General features: G+C 31.9%; 1 protein-coding gene across 1 annotated transcript; it reads left to right on the top strand.

Moving 5' to 3' along the window:
• Positions 1 to 9: 9 nt before the first annotated feature.
• On the top strand, positions 10 to 16,477 carry LOC102808062 (syntaxin-17-like). The gene is made up of 6 exons (XM_085495682.1): positions 10 to 472; positions 2,880 to 2,945; positions 4,142 to 4,352; positions 6,826 to 7,013; positions 7,310 to 7,396; positions 14,948 to 16,477. The coding sequence occupies exons 1-6, from the start codon at positions 311 to 313 to the stop codon at positions 15,209 to 15,211; spliced, it is 978 nt and encodes a 325-aa protein (XP_085351808.1). The 5' UTR covers positions 10 to 310; the 3' UTR covers positions 15,212 to 16,477.
• Positions 16,478 to 16,991: the final 514 nt, after the last annotated feature.

Genomic DNA, 16,991 nt, shown 5'->3' with positions numbered 1-16,991 from the left:
AATATTCCGCGGACAGGCAGACAGACGAGAATAACTTCCGTGTTTACGTTGGTTTTAGTGATGGATGTTTTTTATTGTGTTAATACATAGATCGATACGTGCTCTTGGATCCACTGGTATTTCTGATCAAAATTATGGAATACCAGATATAGAAAATGAGTGGCGAATGAGTGAAAGGTTAGGTAACGAAAGTCGTTCGCGGAAGTTGATATCTGCATCAGGTCATAATTCATTTATTTACGTGTGTGACATCTTACATGCATGTCTATGATACAATTATACTGTATCGGCAACATTTAATTCGTGTGCCATGGCAACGTTTGAATCACTTGGCAGCCTCAGATCACTGACTGTAGAAGATATGCCGAAACAACCGATAAAACGACTGGAACATGCCATCCGAATGTTTACAAAAGTGGCGATTCCCACCGATCTACAGAGGTTGTCTCAACATAAAACTAATATTGAGAAGGTAGGTATTCTTCTATAGTGATTTTCTTTCTACATTATTTAAGAAATAATATAAGTATAAATTGGTAAAATGAAAATACCAACATGTCACGTGATGAACAACGTAAAATGATGACGTACTGATGTGTTGCAGGTGTCACCTAGCTACGTCACATGTTGAAGGGGATGGTATAAAATTTATAAACAGTTGTTTTCACAATTAAAATCCCTACGCCATCTACATTATAAAGTTTAATTTTGCAGGTCATAAATATTTGTAACGCTCATAACATTCAGCATTTTATCTTAGTCCCACGTCTAGCGGGTCTAGCGGGGCTGCATGTTAGCCCTGCGTACAGTGCTGTGTGTACGGGGACGCGTTCGGTTGATAGATGTCCCCACCACAGCCCTGCGTACAGTGCTGTGTGTACGGGGACGCGTTCAGTTGATAGATGTCCCCACCACAGCCCTGCGTACAGTGCTGTGTGTACGGGGACGCGTTCAGTTGATAGATGTCCCCACCACAGCCCTGCGTACCTCCATAGACAAAGTTCGGGAGCGCACCGTAATTGGTGCGCAAGTTAAAAATAAGTAGTTTCCCAGCCGAAATCGGTTGAAATGACGATAGTTATCCGTAACAACCATTACAAAGTTATCTGAAACTGAAATGTCTTTAAATAACAACTAGTAAAGACGGACAAATTGTAAACGCGTAGGTACCGGAGGAATTATCCACCAAACGCCGCCATTTTTAATTTCATTCACGCGAGAGAATACGTTTGTTTTTAGGGCAAAGTAGCCGATTTCATCCACAATTGGACTTCGAACTGGGAGTTCTGGATATATCCGGTAATCGATCATTATTTTTGGTACCTGGGCATGTTATTTCATTAAAAAGTTATATTTTTCAAAGTCCCAGACTTTGTCTATGGAGGTACGCAGGGCTGTGGTGGGGACATCTACCAACCGAACGCGTCCCCATACACACAGCACTGTACGCAGGGCTAGGCTGCATGTATATACTGACCACCCCACACAGTCCTATGAAGGACTATAGATTTTGTTGCACAGATTTTAGAAATTAAGAGAGGGTGGTTTTAACTAATGCCAAGGCAAATAGATTTTCCAAAATGGTGAAGTTTTTTACTAAAATATTTGACAGCTTACACTTTATGCAGGTTTAATTAATTCATCAACAATTGGTGATTGGCCCACACTTTTAGGGTCCATACCCCTCTTACTGTACACATGCCTTCAGTCATATCTGAATGTGATACTGTGACCACACACTTATTAGTCCCTGTTTGGAAGCAGTCTGAAAACGGGGACTTATGGATTGTCCTCTGTGCATACAGCCGTGCATCTATGTTGTTGTGTGTGTGTGCGTGCATCTATGTGCACCTACTGGTATATCATAGACATTCCTTGACCGATTACATTCAAACATCACACATACACCATACTTAATATTATACAAATGTATATATGCACATCAATTTGTTTCATGATCTGATTCAAGATGGCCGAATAGCGGCTATTTTTGTATTGAAAATCAAAATCAAGCATTTCTTGACTTGACATTATGGGACCTTGATGCATGTCATTTTGATTTTTAGACTGGATTAAAATGGCTGACTGGCGGCCATTGTGTTTTAATGAATGTGGTTCTAGTGCCATATCTCTGACATGCTTTGACTGATGTTCAAATTTTATATATTCATTATACATCATGTCATAGATATATAGAATATTGATTTGACGATCCGATTCTGATTGTGTTTTAATTAATGCTGCGCCGGAGCAATATCTCGTACTATATTAGAATAAACAAAATTATTTAACTTAGATTTGGTAACTTACAGTTGTTAAAATTAAAATATTTGCTGAATGGATGACATTGAACTACTGTAAAAACTTGCCCAGTGATTGAATCAGTGATTATAGTCACATTTGAATGCCATCCACATTTCATCATTTGCTGTCAGAAAGTGACATTTTCGTCAAAACAAAATCACTTACTATGGTTCATGGCCACAAAAAAAAAACAACAGATTACAAATATGACTAAATACAAGTTTTATCTCTGCAGAAAAGATTCACAGTTTTATAGGGCAAATGGGTAAATTCAGTGATTGCATTAATTCTTCTTCGTTAGAGAGGGACCTTACTTGAATACAAAAAGGGGTACCTTTTGTTCACAGATTATATTATATAAGGCCGAGCTGCAAGAAATACAATTTTCTATCAGTCACCACAGATAAGGCTACGTAATTCTTAGTGAAATCCCAGTACATGTATACACCTTCTTTACCAGTTTTAAAAAGAAACTTATATTGCTACATTGGGTGAAACAAAGAATAACTTGTAATGAATTTGTGCTCTTTACTTCCAATTATTTAATCAAATGGTAAATTTCTGGTTTATTTCAGTACCAAAGATCACAACAATGGAGTAAGTTGAATACAGAACACATTAATGCAAGTAGAACTGTACAGGTATGTTTGTCAATCCTTTAAAACTATCCGATACTAAATGTTGTAGTTGGTGATCATGTGTTGGGGTAGGGGCAGTTATATTGTTTTGACACTGTATTTGTATTGGAAATTCCACAAGTTCAAGCACACTATTGTTTATCACCAGGCAACCTAGCCTAAAGTGTTAATTTTTGACTTCATATATCAAGACAAACTAGAGAAAATTATTAGAGGTGTTCAGCCTTGTTTTCAAACTCCAGCAAGTGCCTGTATTAGAAACGGCGGCTTCTATTAAAATGGTACAATGCCATAGAGGGAATGTGGCTTCTATTAAAATGGTACAATGCCATAGAGGGAATGTGGCTTCTATTAAAATGGTACAATGCCATAGAGGGAATGTGGCTTCTATTAAAATGGTACAATGCCATAGAGGGAATGTGGCTTCTATTAAAATGGTACAATGCCATAGAGGGAATGTGGCTTCTATTAAAATGGTACAATGCCATAGAGGGAATGTGGCTTCTATTAAAATGGTACAATGCCATAGAGGGAATGTGGCTTCTATTAGAGCACCTACACATATGAGAAATAGTGAACTTTTGGTTCTCAATTATTCAAAAAGAATGGGTGCGGCTTCTATTAGGTATACAGCTTTTAATACAGATTTTATGGTAGCTGCTTTGGCTACCATGCTGTTGTTCACAAAACCCAGATGAAAAATATGGTGACAAACATTCAAGAAATTGTTGATTATTTGGCCATTTATTATTTAGGTAATTGATTGGTTATATATGGTGGAAAGAAATTATATGTAGTTATAAGATGGGTTCTGGTTGGCTGTCATGATTTATTAAGACATTCTGAAGATGAATATTGATTTTTTCTAACATGATGCTTTACGGAAATAATGCCCAAAATGTTTTTCTCCCAAAATATTGTTTGTACAGGACAAATGAAACAAATGTTGCTGACATGTGTCCAATTCAATAAACATGTAGCCCTTAAAATTGTGTTAAATTTTTATGTCCATATTTAATTATTTGAATGTATGTGAATGACCATATATAGTATGGTACTTGTATAGTACACGTTTATAATATGTGTAAACAAACATTGTACTTTAAATGTGATATGTATGTTGCATAGGACCCATATCATATTTGATGCGCTGTGATGACCACCAACTGTTGGCTTTAACATGTATTCTGTTTCCATAGCAACTGAAAGCTAATGTGCGAGAGATGGAGAAGACACGAAACCAGATTCGTGATGAGGACTTGGATGAATTTGACAGAAGAGTACAAGACATAAAAGAGGAAGCCATTAGTGCTATATTAGGCTTTATAGATTTACATGCAGTTGATGAAACTCCATTGAGTTATATAGAAAATGTAGATCAAAAGAGTTTAGAAGACCACAAAATAAACGGTGAGAATGTTATTTTGAATATGATTTGGATTTTCTACTTGTAGGTTTTAGTGACCTATGATATTTTTGTATGCATGCTGTAAACCACTTTAAGTTCGCGAGACATGATTATTCAGTATCATCGAATTTCATGAAATTTTGTCTTTCTAATAGTACAAATTAAAAGGTTTATATTATGTTATACAGTTTTGTTCATATCTGTAATACAGATCTGATTAAATTATCCTTCAAATGTCAGATAAATGCTGGGTTTGAAAGACTGACAATCTTGCATTTACTTGTTTGAATGAGACAGTGATCGTGCACATCATGAACTGACTCTGACAAGGTTCACAAACTGCTGACATAATCAGACACAATATCTCACAAAAACATAAGCTGGGTTGAGACAGTGATCGTGCATATCATGAACTGACTCTGACAAGGTTCACAAACTGCTGACATAATCAGACACAATATCTCACAAAAACATAAGCTGGGTTGAGACAGTGATCGTGCATATCATGAACTGACTCTGACAAGGTTCACAAACTGCTGACATAATCAGACACAATATCTCACAAAAACATAAGCTGGGTTGAGACAGTGATCGTGCACATCATGAACTGACTCTGACAAGGTTCACAAACTGCTGACATAATCAGACACAATATCTCACAAAAACATAAGCTGGGTTGAGACAGTGATCGTGCATATCATGAACTGACTCTGACAAGGTTCACAAACTGCTGACATAATCAGACACAATATCTCACAAAAACATAAGCTGGGTTGAGACAGTGATCGTGCACATCATGAACTGACTCTGACAAGGTTCACAAACTGCTGACATAATCAGACACAATATCTCACAAAAACATAAGCTGGGTTGAGACAGTGATCGTGCACATCATGAACTGACTCTGACAAGGTTCACAAACTGCTGACATAATCAGACACAATATCTCACAAAAACATAAGCTGGGTTGAGATTAAAAATTAAATTGACCTGTCTGTTGAACAGGATGTAAAATAAAAGTGGCTAGTTAAAATGATGATCTACCTGTCCTTGGCAAAATAAATTATTTCAAATAAAATTGACATTTTTGGTTTATCATCATTTCTTAAAAACTTTGATAGTAACAATATAGGGCTACTCAATTTGGTCAGTTAGTCAAAACTTGATATGTTTAATCACCTGTCCACGGGGCAGGTAATTTGTACATTTACCTGTCCCAGCTAAAATCCTGTCTGGGACAAGTGGACATGCCTTAATTTTTATCCCTGCTAAAAGGCTAAAAGTAATTTGTTTGATTTTAATATAGTGGTATTTACCGTAGTTGAAGAAAACATCAATGCAAACAACATAATGACCTCTAAAGAAAAAGTTCCACAAATGTAGGAGAATGCAATTTACAGTTTTTTTTATATAACTTTTCATTCTCTAGATATTCAAATTTTCATCAGTATTATGTAGTCACCCATCTTGCTTCTCAAGCAAAGGATTATGGGTAAAGTATGACATCATAGAATCTGTTGTCAGAAATTGAGGAAATGATTTCATCTGTAACATGAGAAATACTGATGCGAATTAGTTCAAATTTTTGTTGTGCATATTACTCATGTATATAATTATAGTAATGGAAATTAGAATATTACAAATACACATAAAGTGAAGATATTGCTAAAAACGTTAAAAAAATAAAAATCGATATTTTAGTCGTGAAATATAGAATGACACTTTTTTGTCCCCTTTTTGTGGTCAACATGTAATATATCACATATATAACCTACTCACATTGGTAAATTGTATACAATATAAGGAAATTTGGGCATTTGGTAGAAAAACATAAAAATAAATATTTTCAGTTCTGTTTTCATGACAACTATTTTATAAACATGGATGGCACCAGAACATGTACATGTATGCTACCAATTTCTGAACTTACAGCCAATTTGAAGTTCAACTTTTGAAGTTTTGGATGAAATCATTTTCTCAATTTCTGACAACTGATTCTTTGATGTCACACTTTACCCATAATCCTTTGCTTGAAAATCAAGATGGGTGACTACATAATACTGATGAGAAGTTGAATATCTAGAGAATGAAAAGTGATATAAAAAAACTGTAAATTGCATTCTTCTACATTTGCTGAGCTTTTTCTTTAGAGGTCATTATGTTGTTTGTATTGTTATTTCCTTTAAAGTGCTCTTTTATATACTAGTACATGTATTTAAATACTGAAAAAGTGTTTTCACTTTAGCCAGATTTCCATTTTACACAGCCCATCTGCATACTGTCATTTTACAGCCCCACTGTCGGCAAAACATTTTGAAGCTTTATTATTTTTTAAAAAATAATTCCTAATTTTGAATGTAATTTTTCACAGGTCTTGACCAAATTTCGAGAAAAAATATGAAAGGAATTATATGTGTCTGTTTCGTTGTTTGTGTTTGAAAGATTGAGCAGGTTCTTTTTTGTTTAATTTTGTAGATGTCAGGGACAATGATAGAGAGAATTATCAGATGCCAATGTCATTAGATTCACATGATCCACAACAATTACAGAAACAAGTTCAACTACACATGGACCAGACAAATGCCAAAGAATCTTGGGATAATTTAAAAGATAATTTAGTTGAATTGAATACCATGATACATGATTTCTCAGCTATGGTGCATGTAAGTACTGACTTACCAACAATACAGTAAAACCACTATGCTAGCAGTGATTGCTATCACATCAGATGTGTGTTGTAGTCAATTGCTTTCTACCTATGCATGCCAATTCTTTAATTGTCACACTATGAATTTTCAAGATTGCTTCAAAGGGAAATTTTGTGGACAAAAAGAAAGTAACCATGGCTGTGACTTTAAAAAAAAATTCTTACTGTATCTATCCTTGTAATATCCTCATAATATTACTCTGGATGTGTATCTTCCATACTTATGCTTGTTTATAATTGTCCGTTCTACAGGACCAGCAGGAGCAGGTGGACAGCATTGTAGATAATGTGGAGGAAGCACAAAGTAATGTACAACAAGGAGTATTAGATATTGGCAAGGTTTGTATCAAACACAATAATTACACTTTCTAAACAAGAAGCCTGTCAGCTGTTATCAATGCACATTTCAATAAAAGAACTGAAGATACCATCAGAAAATGAACAATATGTATAGTATTAAAGCAATCAGACTTGCTGTTTTAAAAAAAAAATTGGAAATATAATTTGTTATCAACAATATTAGATTAGGTTATTAAATTAGATAATTGAAGAACAAAATCATCACGAAATGAACAAATCTGAGAGAGGTCTACCTGTAGTAGAACACTAAACACAAGATGCATAAATTAGAACACTAAACACAAGATACATAAATTAGAACACTAAACACAAGATAAATAAATTAGAACACTAAACAAAAGATACATAAATTAGAACACTAAACACAAGATAAATAAATTAGAACACTAAACAAAAGATACATAAATAGAACACTAAACACAAGATGTGTAAATTAGAACACTAAATACAACATGCATAAATTAGAACACTAAACATAAGGTGCATAAATTAGAACACTAAACACAAGATGCATAAATTAGAACACTAAACATCAGATGCATAAATTAGTACACTAAACATCAGATGCATAAATTAGAACACTAAACACAAGATGCATAAATTAGAACACTAAACACAAGATACATAAATTAGAACACTAAACATCAGATGCATAAATTAGAACACTAAACACAAGATGCATAAATTAGAACACTAAACATAAGGTGCATGAATTAGAACACTAAACATCAGATACATAAATTAGAACACTAAACATAAGGTGCATAAATCAGAACACTGAACATCAGATGCATAAATTAGAACACGAAACATCAGATGCATAAATTAGAACACTAAACACAAGATGCATAAATTAGAACACTAAACACAAGATGCATAAATTAGAACACTAAACACAAGATGCATAAATTAGAACACTAAACATCAGATGCATAAATTAGAACACTAAACACAAGATGCATAAATTAGAACTCTAAACACAAGATACATAAATTAGAACACTAAACATCAGATGCATAAATTAGAACACTAAACATAAGGTGCATAAATTAGAACACTAAACACAAGATACATAAATTAGAACACTAAACACAAGATGTATACATTTGAACACTAAACATCAGATGCATAAATTAGAACACTAAACACAAGATGCATAAATTAGAACACTAAACACAAGATGCATAAATTAGAACACTAAACACAAGATGCATGAATTAGAACACAAAACATAAGGTGTATAAATTAGAACACTAAACATCAGATGCATAAATTAGAACACGAAACTACAGATGCATAAATTAGAACACGAAACACAAGAAGCATAAGTTAGAACACTAAACACAAGATGCATAAATTAGAACACTAAACATCATATGCATAAATTAGAACACTAAACATCAGATGCATAAATTAGAACACTAAACATCAGATGCATAAATTAGAACACTAAACATAAGATACATAAATAAGAACACTAAACATAAGATCCATAAATTAGAACACTAAACATAAGGTGCATAAATTAGAACACTAAACACAAGATACATATTAAATTAGAACACTAAACACAAGATGCATAAATTAGAACACTAAACATAAGATGCATAAATAAGAACACTAAACATCAGATGCATAAATTAGAACACTAAACTAAATGTGCATACATAAGAACACTAAACATCAGATGCATAAATTAGAACACTAATCATAAGATACATAAATTAGAACACTAAACTAAATGTGCATAAATAAGAACACTAAACATCAGATGCATAAATTAGAACACTAAACTAAATGTGCATAAATAAGAACACTAAACATCAGATGCATAAATTAGAACACTAAACTAAATGTGCATAAATAAGAACACTAAACATCAGATGCATAAATTAGAACACTAAACATCAGATGCATAAATTAGAACACTAAACACAAGATGCATAAATTAGAAAACTAAACATCAGATGCATAAATTAGAACACTAAACACAAGATGCATAAATTAGAACACTAAACACAAGATACATAAATTAGAACACTAAACATCAGATGCATAAATTAGAACACTAAACATAAGGTGCATAAATTAGAACACTAAACACAAGATACATAAATTAGAACACTAAACATAAGGTGCATAAATTAGAACACTAAACACAAGATACATAAATTAGAACACTAAACTCAAGATGCATAAATTAGAACACTAAACATCAGATGTGTAAATTAGAACACTAAACATCAGATGCATAAATTAGAACACTAAACCAAGATGCATAAATTAGAACACTAAACACAAGATGCATAAACTAGAACACTATACATCAGATGCATAAATTAGAACACTAAACACAAGATGCATAAATTAGAACACTAAACACAAGATACATAAATTAGAACACTAAACATCAGATGCATAAATTAGAACACTAAACATAAGGTGCATAAATTAGAACACTAAACACAAGATACATAAATTAGAACACTAAACACAAGATGTATAAATTAGAACACTAAACATCAGATGCATAAATTAGAACACTAAACACAAGATGCATAAATTAGAACACTAAACATCAGATGCATAAATTAGAACACTAAACATCAGATGCATAAATTAGAACACTAAACACAACATACATTAATTAGAACACTAAACATCAGATGCATAAATTAGAACACTAAACATAAGGTGCATAAATTAGAACACTAAACACAAGATACAAATTAGAACACTAAACTCAAGATGCATAAATTAGAACACTAAACATCAGATGCATAAATTAGAACACTAAACATCAGATGCATAAATTAGAACACTAAACACAAGACGCATAAATTAGAACACTAAACATAAAGTGCATAAATTAGAACACTAAACACAAGATACATAAATTAGAACACTAAACACAAGATACATAAATTAGAACACTAAACATAAGGTGCATAAATTAGAACACTAAACATCAGATGCATAAATTAGAACACTAAACACAAGATGCATAAATTAGAACACTAAACATAAGGTGCATAAATTAGAACACTAAACACAAGATACATAAATTAGAACACTAAACACAAGATGCATAAATTAGAACACTAAACATAAGGTGCATAAATTAGAACACTAAACATCAGATGCATAAATTAGAACACTAAACAGAAGGTGCATAAATTAGAACACTGAACACAAGATACATAAATTAGAACACTAAACACAAGATGCATAAATTAGAACACTAAACATAAGGTGCATAAATTAGAACACTAAACGCAAGATACATAAATTAGAACACTAAACACAAGATGCATAAATTAGAACACTAAACATAAGGTGCATAAATTATAACACTAAACACAAGATACATAAATTAGAACACTAAACACAAGATACATAAATTAGAACACTAAACATCAGATGCATAAATTAGAACACTAAACACAAGACGCATAAATTAGAACACTAAACATAAGGTGCATAAATTAGAACACTAAACACAAGATACATAAATTAGAACACTAAACACAAGATACATAAATTAGAACACTAAACATAAGGTGCATAAATTAGAACACTAAACATCAGATGCATAAATTAGAACACTAAACACAAGATGCATAAATTAGAACACTAAACATAAGGTGCATAAATTAGAACACTAAACACAAGATACATAAATTAGAACACTAAACACAAGATGCATAAATTAGAACACTAAACATAAGGTGCATAAATTATAACACTAAACACAAGATACATAAATTAGAACACTAAACACAAGATACATAAATTATAACACTAAACATCAGATGCATAAATTAGAACAATAAACATAAGATACATAAATAAGAACACTAAACATAAGATCCATAAATTAGAACACTAAACATAAGGTGCATAAATTATAACACTAAACATAAGGTGCATAAATTAGAACACTAAACACAAGATACATAAATTAGAACACTAAACATCAGATGCATAAATTAGAACACTAAACATCAGATGCATAAATTAGAACACTAAACATAAGTGTATAAATTAGAACACTGAACACAAGATACATAAATTAGAACACTAAACACAAGATACATAAAATAGAACACTAAACACAAGATACATAAATTAGAACACTAAACATCAGATGCATAAATTAGAACACTAAACACAAGATGCATAAATTATAACACTAAACATCAGATGCATAAATTAGAACACTAAACACAAGATGCATAAATTAGAACACTAAACACAAGATACATAAAAAAGAACACTAAACATCAGATGCATAAATTAGAACACTAAACATCAGATGCATAAATTAGAACACTAAACATCAGATGCATAAATTAGAACACTAAACATCAGATGCATAAATTAGAACACTAAACACAAGATGCATAAATTAGAACACTAAACACAAGATGCATAAATTAGAACACTAAACATCAGATGCATAAATTAGAACACTAAACACAAGATGCATAAATTAGAACACTGAACACAAGATACATAAATTAGAACACTAAACACAAGATACATAAAATAGAACACTAAACACAAGATACATAAATTAGAACACTAAACACAAGATACATAAATTAGAACACTAAACATAAGGTGCATAAATTAGAACACTAAACATCAGATGCATAAATTAGAACACTAAACACAAGATGCATAAATTATAACACTAAACATCAGATGCATAAATTAGAACACTAAACACAAGATGCATAAATTAGAACACTAAACACAAGATACATAAATAAGAACACTAAACATCAGATGCATAAATTAGAACACTAAACATCAGATGCATAAATTAGAACACTAAACACAAGATGCATAAATTATAACACTAAACATAAGGTGCATAAATCATAACACTGAACACAAGATACATAAATTAGAACACTAAACATAAGATGCATAAATTAGAACACTAAACATAAGGTGCATAAATCAGAACACTAAACACAAGATGCATAAATAAGAACACTAAACATCAGATGCATAAATTAGAACACTAAACATCAGATGCATAAATTAGAACACTGAACACAAGATACATAAATTAGAACACTAAACACAAGATGCATAAATTAGAACACTAAACACAAGATGCATAAATTAGAACACTGAACACAAGATACATAAAATAGAACACTAAACACAAGATGCATAAATTAGAACACTAAACACAAGATACATAAAATAGAACACTAAACACAAGATGCATAAATTAGAACACTAAACACAAGATACATAAAATAGAACACTAAACACAAGATGCATAAATTAGAACACTGAACACAAGATACATAAAATAGAACACTAAACACAAGATGCATAAATTAGAACACTGAACACAAGATACATAAAATAGAACACTAAACACAAGATGCATAAATTAGAACACTAAACACAAGATACATAAAATAGAACACTAAACACAAGATACATAAATTAGAACACTAAACACAAGATACATAAAATAGAACACTAAACACAAGATGCATAAATTAGAACACTAAACATCAGATGCATAAATTAGAACACTAAACACAAGATGCATAAATTATAACACTAAACATCAGATGCATAAATTAGAACACTAAACACAAGATGCATAAATTAGAACACTAAACACAAGATACATAAATAAGAACACTAAACATCAGATGCATAAATTAGAACACTAAACATCAGATGCATAAATTAGAACACTAAACACAAGATGCATAAATTATAACACTAAACATAAGGTGCATAAATAAGAACACTAAACATAAGGTACATAAATTAGAACACTAAACATCAGATGCATAAATTAGAACACTAAGCACAAGATGCATAAATTATAACACTAAACATAAGGTGCATAAATCATAACACTGAACACAAGATACATAAATTAGAACACTAAACATAAGATGCATAAATTAGAACACTAAACATAAGGTGCATAAATCAGAACACTAAACACAAGATGCATAAATAAGAACACTAAACATCAGATGCATAAATTAGAACACTAAACACAAGATGCATAAATTAGAACACTAAACACAAGATACATAAATTAGAACACTAAACACAAGATGCATAAATAAGAACACTAAACATCAGATGCATAAATTAGAACACTAAACATCAGATGCATAAATTAGAACACTGAACACAAGATACATAAATTAGAACACTAAACACAAGATGCATAAATTAGAACACTAAACACAAGATGCATAAATTAGAACACTGAACACAAGATACATAAAATAGAACACTAAACACAAGATGCATAAATTAGAACACTAAACACAAGATACATAAAATAGAACACTAAACACAAGATGCATAAATTAGAACACTAAACACAAGATACATAAAATAGAACACTAAACACAAGATGCATAAATTAGAACACTGAACACAAGATACATAAAATAGAACACTAAACACAAGATGCATAAATTAGAACACTGAACACAAGATACATAAAATAGAACACTAAACACAAGATGCATAAATTAGAACACTAAACACAAGATACATAAAATAGAACACTAAACACAAGATACATAAATTAGAACACTAAACACAAGATACATAAAATAGAACACTAAACACAAGATGCATAAATTAGAACACTAAACATCAGATGCATAAATTAGAACACTAAACACAAGATGCATAAATTATAACACTAAACATCAGATGCATAAATTAGAACACTAAACACAAGATGCATAAATTATAACACTAAACATAAGGTGCATAAATAAGAACACTAAACATAAGGTACATAAATTAGAACACTAAACATCAGATGCATAAATTAGAACACTAAGCACAAGATGCATAAATTATAACACTAAACATAAGGTGCATAAATCATAACACTGAACACAAGATACATAAATTAGAACACTAAACATAAGATGCATAAATTAGAACACTAAACATAAGGTGCATAAATCAGAACACTAAACACAAGATGCATAAATAAGAACACTAAACATCAGATGCATAAATTAGAACACTAAACACAAGATGCATAAATTAGAACACTAAACACAAGATACATAAATTAGAACACTAAACACAAGATACATAAATTAGAACACTAAACACAAGATGCATAAATTAGAACACTAAACACAAGATGCATAAATTAGAACACTAAACACAAGATGCATAAATTAGAACACTAAACACAAGATACATAAATTAGAACACTAAACACAAGATGCATAAATTAGAACACTAAACACAAGATACATACTCACCTCACCACTGAAGGCAGATATCATTTATAGCATTATTATTTTAGTCGTATTGAGTAATTTCTTATATTTTTTCATAATGACAGACTACACAAATGAACACAGTTGTCGCTTTGATTTCACCTATTTATATATTTCATTTATCACAGAAGCGCCACACCACTTGAAAGTATGATTTGTAGGATATGATAGGTCCTAGCTTGTCTAAATCACACATGCATATTGTGGTTGTTTTCAGGCTGCCAAATATAAAGCATTGATGTTTCCTGTTGCTGGTGCTATGCTAGGTGGGGTTGTTGGAGGACCCATTGGTTTAGTGGCGGGTGCTAAAATTGGGCTGGCTGCTGCAGTCGGAGGTGGTGTTATAGGTTTCACTAGTGGAAAGATAATTAAAAACCGTCAGGACAGAGCTAATGATATTGAACTTCAGAACCTGTCAACGAAGCAGTGGAAATCAGCGCCAGATTTGAGCACTGAAGATTTATTAAAGGACACTGACTAAGGTTTACTTTACAGTATACCCAGTAAATGCTAAGAGTGCATTCATTTTAATTGTTCAAAGCAGTCTGCCACTATTTTAACTGTTCAAAGTTTTTCAATTCATCATGTTACAATAAAAAAACTTATGTGAATATAGTGTCAAATGTTACCCGCGCTAGTAAGAGCGCCATCTATAGACCTTATCAATGAAGTCTTTTGTTTTCTGTTTTAAAGTGCACAAACTGTTCTCTCCACACAATAATTTACAAACTCTTACCAGAGTATCCATTTTGTTTTTTAACTTTGCATTGGTATGCGTGTGTGTGTTTCTGTATTGTAACTTTATCTGAAAGATGGATGGGAGGGCTCAAATTACTGTAAAATACTTTATTTTAGCTGGAATTAATTTTCCAGGTGAAAATAAATGTATTTATAGTATTCTTAAATGCAATATTATCCTCCTCTGATTTGCTGTTTTATATGTCTTTGTGTAAAAATTGATCTTATTTGTATAAAATATATAAGTGTTGTATAATTACTCATCTATTTTAGGTATAGTAAATATCAATCAGTTGCTGTCACAAATAACCCATGGTTTACAGCGAGTGTTACATGTGTTTTAGTGATTTTTGTCTCAGCAGCACCAACAACTCTGTAATGTACATGCGATTATACAGTAAAACCTGTCTATATCTTTTATCAACACCAGTTCCTCTTGTGTTGATAAAAGATATAGTAGGGCTGATTGTAATTGTCAGTAAAAAGTATGCGGACAAGATATAGCTGGAAAATGGACTTTTCTATTCAAATACAATAGTTATTAAAACTAATTTCTTTCAGTGAATGTACTTATATCAAGACAATCTAGTAAACAAGTATTGTGGTGTCATGTAAAGCCAAATTGAAGTTCAGTCTGTCTTTGCTACATTTTTTTTGATCCCTGAGCAATTATATCCATATTTCTGTCAAGTTTTTCAACTTTCTGAAAGTACATGTTTATAAAAGAATAGACGTAAAACATAAATGGCTGCAGAGATCTTGTTGGGAGTGAAGAGTCACAACTTGTTTTTGACTCAGAGTTCCATTCTGTCTTGTCATAGTTAGTGTTCGGTTACATTGACCTATGTTATTTAGTGAACACAAGGTTGAAAGAAAATGAAACAATATTTGAGACAAAAACAAATCCTGTGTCCCTTTCGTTCTTGGCAGCCATTTGAATCTAAGGTCTATTTGCATCAAAATATGAATACACAATATGTGCTACAAATAAATTGTGAATATTATCAAATATTAGTTATTACCCATTTTCCTGCACCTTGCGAGATCTTGTGCAATTCCCCAAATTAATGGGTCACAGATCATGTTCTACATGGATTGCAAAGTGATCACCATTTTAGCAATTAGTTTTAAACGACAAACTGCATAGTTATGTTCATGAAAGGGGGTATATTGTTCAGCATGGTTACCTTCCTATTGGAAGTAGAGATTCAATTTCCAGCCCAGACTGGCTGTCCAGAATGCCTTTAACTGTTTTAGTTTGTAATAGTGTGAGGTGGACCTTGAACTCACTATACCCATTATATACTGCCGTCCAATCATACACATGACAAGTAATGAGGTAATCACTGAACCAAACACTTGCATCAAATAACCCTTTTGTTAAAGGCCCAGGTATACTATAAATATGCTCCTAAACAATAGGGATTATTTCCTTGCTTGTCACGCTGTAGTAAACAGCTCCAGCCAAGCTCTGGTAAAAATGAGTTTTCTCGAACTTACAGGTCGATTATGTCGTGCCAAAG

The sequence above is a fragment of the Saccoglossus kowalevskii genome, chromosome 22 (assembly GCF_978046115.1).
Source record: "Saccoglossus kowalevskii chromosome 22, keSacKowa6.1, whole genome shotgun sequence".
Lineage (NCBI taxonomy): Eukaryota > Metazoa > Hemichordata > Enteropneusta > Harrimaniidae > Saccoglossus > Saccoglossus kowalevskii.
The sequence above is the reverse complement of the archived record's forward strand: the minus strand, read 5'-3'. Positions and strand labels throughout refer to the sequence as shown.